General features: G+C 53.0%; 1 protein-coding gene across 2 annotated transcripts in view; it reads right to left on the bottom strand.

Annotated features, from left to right (window-relative positions):
- Nucleotides 1–330: 330 nt before the first annotated feature.
- The window catches only part of POLR2E (RNA polymerase II subunit E), a 6551-nt gene continuing 750 nt past the window's right edge, over nt 331–6131 (bottom strand). The window contains exons 2-8 of one of the 2 annotated variants that reach the window (XM_023512626.1): nt 4983–5157; nt 4228–4343; nt 2980–3060; nt 2352–2410; nt 2158–2236; nt 1859–1939; nt 331–862 (exon numbers count right to left, since the gene is read on the bottom strand). In XM_023512626.1, the coding sequence (XP_023368394.1) occupies nt 1874–1939; nt 2158–2236; nt 2352–2410; nt 2980–3060; nt 4228–4343; nt 4983–5157 (576 nt within the window). In that variant the 3' untranslated portion in view covers nt 331–862; nt 1859–1873. Of the gene's footprint in view, nt 939–1858; nt 1940–2157; nt 2237–2351; nt 2411–2979; nt 3061–4227; nt 4344–4982; nt 5158–6131 lie in introns of both variants that reach the window. The other variant, XM_003788689.3, reaches the window with a different exon arrangement.

The raw sequence follows: 6131 nt of genomic DNA on the forward strand, positions 1-6131 counted from the left end.
ACCTTAGGTGTACATGGCTGGCGCCTTAGCCGGTTGAGCTATAGGCGCCGAGCCTGATCCCAAATTTCTATGCAAGAGAAGCGACATGAAGAGCTGCATCCACCAGAGAATTACTCCCACATCTTGTATGGGGGAAAAGAGACAAAGACATACTCACACCTGCAGACATGGGAAGGACAGATGAGTACTGAGGTGGGCCCCACTTGGTGGGGGTGGGGGTGGGAAAGGTTGTTTGGGGGCAAACTAGGGCCCCTGAGAATGCGAGAATCCCATCAAGTTGACTTTGTGTGCTTGGAGAGAAGCCCCCCACTGAAAACTATTTGGCCTTGGTTTGTGAAACAAGCAAATTTATTTACTCAAAATGTCTTTAAAGTTTGGAAATATCTAACATCCTATGGCAACTGAGAACTCTACGTAAATTGTAATCTTGAACCCTGCTGAATTTAGAGAACACAAGGGTGTAAGCCAAGGCTTAGTGGAGGTGCAGCCCATGTACACAGGCCCAAGATCCAGCCCGAGCTCCTGACAAGCCAGGCAGGAGACACAGACCCCAAGTCCCCCTGCCTGGGAGCCAGTACAGACTAGACAAGGATCCAGCACTGCCATGTGTCATCAGCTGTCCACCGCTCTCCTCCTTACTGGGGCCTTGCTCCTCCTGAGGCCCTGTCATTCAAGGATCCACAGGTGAATCAAGCAGGCCAGGTCCTGGGAAGCCTCACCCAAGAAAGATGAACCAAGGCAGCGGCTGCCTGCCTTGGGGAGTCCAGAGGCACAGTGGCAAAATTTGAGGGAACCAGACTCCCACAGGCAGGGGCATGAGTCCTCAAGATGATGGTGGTCACTGTCTCTTCATCTCCAGGGTCTGGACAGGAAAGAAGTTACCACGGGCTGGGCAGCCCCATGCCAATTTCACTGAGCATGGAAAACACTCAATAGGCCTAGAGTGGAGAACACAGAGGTCACAGTGTAGGAAGGTGGGAAGCTTACTATGCCTGGCAGCCACACAGGCATGAACAGTGGCTCAGACCTAAAAGGATGCTGTAACAGCAGAGCTTTAGTGTTGGGCCCGGTCTGTGCCCCTCCCCTGGAGTGCAGGTGCCATGGGCCACCTGCCAGGATAGCACATTCAGGTATGGATGGGGGTGGTGGAAATCCAGAGGGCTGCTCACGGTTGGGTGGGCCTGAAAGTGCCCCTTCTCCCCAGGTGTGAGGTTTCCAAATCTTCCTCTAGAAAGTGCCACCTCTTGCTGCTATGTGGGTAAAGGACATATGGGAGGCTAGGGGAGTCAGGGAGGTCATCAGCATCTTGTTTCCCAGGCACAGAAACTGTGGGAGCTGCAGAGTACAGGCTGGATGGGATCTGGAAGTATTGTGAGAGGTACAGGCTGGGTGGGGTCTGGAAGTGTTGTGGGAGGTACAGGCTGGGTGGGGTCTGGAAATGTTGTGGGAGTGCCTAGAGGCCCAAGGCACTAGGCCAGTGGTTCTCAACTTTCCTAACACTGCGACCCTTTAATACAGTTCCTCATGTTGTGGTGACCCCCAACCATAAAATTATTTTTGTTGCTACTTCATAACTGTAATTTTGCTACTGTTATGAATCATAATGTAAATATCTGATATGCAAGATGTATTTAGGTGACTCCTGTGAAAGGGTTGTTCGACTCCCAAAGGCATCACAATCCACAGGTTGAAAACTGCTGCACTAGGCACTTAGGAGTAAGAACCTCAGCAGGGCCAAGGCTGGTAGCTAGGCAATGAGTGTGGCTCAATCCTAGGAAGGAGCGACCACCTTCTGAACATGGACAGGGGTTGATAAAAGAAAGCACTACCTCTGATTCTTGCCCTCCTGCTGTCTCACCTGGCCAGGCAGCAACTACTGGACTAGCCGGTAGGTGATATACCTGCCCGCTGTCTCACTGGGCCGGATGATCTTCACCACCTGGGAAGCAGGAGAGCAGGAGTTGAGGGGGCTGACAGGGCTGGGAATAGCAGGCAGGTGGGCCATGAGACTTGCTCCTGAAGGACCTGGGGATTACACTCTTCTTTCTTCCCCAGAGGCCCTGGCTTTAAGAGATGTATTTGGAGTGTGCTCCTGAATGCCTCTGAGGTAGCCAGCTCAGAGCAGCCAGGGGTTCCCCTCTCCTGGAAAAGTCTCACCTGTCCACGCTTTATCCCAAAGTAGCGCGCTACAGGGTCTCCCGCCTGAATCCTGGGCAGCTGGTTCTCACGGAGTTTGCTGGGAAGCATGGTCAGGGAAAATGCCAGGCTAGGCTGTTTGGGGTATGTGTGTGGAGTGTGAGATGTGAAAAGCCCAGGGGGCCGGGGGAAAGCCAGTACACCAGGAAGGATACTATCGGGCTAACAGCTCTGTTACCTCTTCCTTTGTCATGACGACATGCTCTGGGACCAGCTGCAAAGAAAGAAACCTGTTAGCTGTCACCAGGAATAAGACAGATCCTACTGGACTCCTTGGGTGGTTATCACAACCTCCCAAGACAGAGAAGAGGGGAAATTGGGAGAGGGCACAGGATGGGCAATAAACAAACCACAACTGGGTGTTTGTAAGTTTCCTAGGCCAAACCCCTATCCCCTACTCTGGTTGTACACAAGGTTGGGAGGCTGGAGCCTACAGTGAGAAGCCCCTAGTGCTTCTGATATAAATGTCACTTGGGGCCCAACCAGGGACATAGTCACCTTGATTGGGGTTCTTCCTATCACATTAGCTATACTAGGACCCCTCCACACCCACTACCTCCTGACTCTGCAGGCCAGGGTGGGCCTGGGACCTGCATTTCTAGCAAAGTCCCATGTACCACTGCTACACACCAGGGCCACCCTTGAGGGCCCTGTTCTTCCAGCCCTTGGACTCATCTCTGGCATCTTCCTGCCCATTCCCAGATCCTGCATCTCCTCGGCCCCAAATAAGTTGGGGGCTAAGGGTAAGGGCCATGTTTGCAGCCTCCACCCCCCCAGACATACCTCATGCTCTGTGATGTTGATGAGCAGCTCCTGCTGCAGAAACTGTTCCAGAATGTACTTGGGAGCCATGTCGACCAGAGACTAAAAGAGACAAGACCCTCACACATAACCAGGCAGAGGAAGCAGCCCTTCCTGAGCCAGTGTTCTCAAGACAACTCCCATTCCATTTCCTCCCTGAAGCTAAGCAGGGTTTACCCTTGTGCCTCAACAGGACATCCCACATCACAGATGAGAAAAATCCCACCCCGGCTCAGTGCCTGTCGCTCAGTGAGTAGGGCACCAGCCACATACACTGAGGCTGGGGGGTTCAAGCCCGGCCTATGCCTGCTAAACAATGACAACTGCAACCAAAAAATTGCTGGATGTTGTGACGGGCACCTGTAGTCCCAGCTATGTGGGAGGCTGAGGCAAGAGAATCACTTAAGCCCAAGAGTTGGAGGTTGCTTTGAATCATGAATGCTACGGCACTCTATTGAGGGGGACATAGTGAGACTGTCTCAAAATAAAAAGAAAAGAAAAATCCAACCCCTGTGTGCTCCTCCATGTTGAAGAGTCCCCCAGTCCCCTGGGCCAGGCCTCAGGTCTCCACAGCCTTGGAATGGCAGCTGGGACTTGGGTTCCTTTGCATCTGTCAGACTGCTCATATTAGTTGTCTTTGCAACTCGCATAGTATCCTGGGTGGGCCAGGGACAAAAGTGCTGGGCTGTCTGCCAACCACAACATACCCTTCAGCTCAGTTCTATCCAACAAATAGACATGGGTAGGCCACCTATAGACCCTGTGCCTTGACTTTTCTCCCTACTGAGCAAAGGGGGTGGGGTCTGCTAGGCACCCTCACTGGGTAAAACCTCATTCCTTTCCAGGCAGGATAATCACTCAGAGGCCAACAGGATAAAGACCCTCTGAGACCCCAAAGCAGCATCAGGATGTGGGGCCTACATACATCCTCAGGAGTTGACGGGTACAGAGCTTACTGCTTACTCCCTTCCAGACAGCCAGAGGAAAGGACAGTTACCATTTGGGGTGAAAACTACCTGGCCTGGGATCACAGGAGGCAGTAGCCAGAAGGGGAAATGAGGCACATAAGTAGAGATGATCAGGGCTTGTGGTAAACACTGGCCACTTCCTCCAGAAGACCTCAACCTGGGTCTTAGCATGAGGTGTATGAGCAGCCAGCTGGACACTCCTCTGGGCGAGGAGGCTCTTGAGGAAGTAAAGCTAGATAAGGGGACACAGAGATGCACCCACCTGTTTGGCAGATGGTGTCATGCCCTGCTGTACCACGATGAGGGCACGGGTGATATTCTCCTCCTGCATGCGCTGGCAGTATACCTTGATGGTCTTAATTCCCACCTTGGGCTCCTCTGAGGACAGAATATATACTGGCCTGACTGCCTGGGGCCCTGCCTGCTGCCCCCACGACATCTGGGTTCTAGCCCCACTTATGAAGGGCCTCAGTTTCCACATTGTATAAAATCAGCCTGAGTGTAGGGTCCCAGGGCAGGAAGCTGAGACCCCACAATCCACCCACAGACCAGGAAGTGAAGCAGAGACCTCCAACTCCGAGCAGACTTCTGATGCTAGGCAGGTTCTGGGGAGGTGAGTGATTAGGCACCAGAGTCTACAGTGAAATTAGGCTGATGGAGATGGGCCCTGTCTGCTGGGGTGTACAGGGGAGCAGTGGGGCACAGACATCTGAAGCACAAGGGTGCCAGGGCCCAGTGAGAAAGCCCTTATTATATTCCTGGCTGGAAAAAGTAGTTAAGGAAGGGAGGAGACCAAGGAGAGGGAAACTGGAAAAGATCCTAACCATAACAAGGATCAGAGATCAACAGGATTATTTACAGCAAAGAAGGGGAACGGAGCTTTCCTCCCAGGCTAGTGTAGACACTGGGCTAAGCAGTACCAGCGGGCACCTGAACAGGTTGCTCAGATGACTTCACCAGAACTGTAACCCCTTAGGGACACACAGCTGCTGCAGACCAGCAGGGGAGGGCCCTCACCTGGAAAAAAGACAAACATCTGGTCGGTGGGATCATCATTGTGGGCCACCAGCACAGTGAGATCTGTGCGCCGTGGCCGCCCCTCACTGGGCTTATCCCCAAACTGGGCTTTGAACTCTTCCAGTGTCTGGTCCAGCTCATCCTGGGTCACCAGGTAGCCACGGTCATGACATAGCTGCAGACAGAAAGAGTCAGCTGACCCATGGGCAGAGGGGAGGGTAGCAAGAGCTCATGCCTGAGCTCTAACCCTGCAGCTCAGATGTGGCTCCCATCTGAGGGCGCAGCAGCAGCAAACTGACTGAGTACCTCCTGCATGCCACATGACTATACTATGACACTGTCTGGTCTCTACAGCCACCCCACAGAATGGGACCAGTGTGATCTCAAGAGGCTTGCTGAGGTGTGCAGCTTGAGCAAGACCATCTAGACTGCAGGAATCTGGCCAAGACTAAACCCAGCAGACACACCCTACTCTCTTGACCTCTTTGCAAAGCTACCCTAAAGACAGGCTCACAGTGTTTGGAAACTCAACGAATGAGGATCAGGCTGCAGAGGGCTTCAATGAAGGGGCAGGGTATCAGAAGAAAGTAACCCTAACCTTCTTTCTCCACTGGGTCCTTTTCTAGCCCACCCAAATGCCTCTGCACCAAAGTCTGAGGCATTTGTTCTCATTTGCCGAGTTTCCAAACTAACCTGGCCCTCCCAGCTGCCTCCATCTCAAGTCCCAGCTGCACAGCCGCCTCCCCACCCCGCCTGTAATCCTAGCCCTCTGGAAGGCCGAGGCAGGTGGATGGCCTGAGCTCACAGGTTCGAGACCAGTCTTAGCCAGAGCAAGACTTCGTCTCTAAAAATAGCCGGGGCTCTGTGCCCTTAGCTCAATAGCTAGGGCGCCAGCCACATACACCAAAGCTGGCAGGTTCAAACCCAGCCTGGGCCTACTAAACAACGACAACTACAAAAAAAAAAATAGGCGTTGTAGCGGGCGCCTGTAGTCCCAGCTACTTGGGCGGCTGAGGCAAGAGAATCGCTTAAGCCCAAGAGTTTAAGATTGCTATGAATCATGATGCCACGGCACTCTACCGAGAGTGACAAGTGAACCTCTGTCTCAAAAAAGAGGAAAAGAGGCTCGGCGCCTATAGCTCAACCGGC

Source organism: Otolemur garnettii, unplaced genomic scaffold (genome assembly GCF_000181295.1).
Source record: "Otolemur garnettii isolate 467f Iridium unplaced genomic scaffold, OtoGar3 scaffold00029, whole genome shotgun sequence".
Taxonomy (NCBI): domain Eukaryota; kingdom Metazoa; phylum Chordata; class Mammalia; order Primates; family Galagidae; genus Otolemur; species Otolemur garnettii.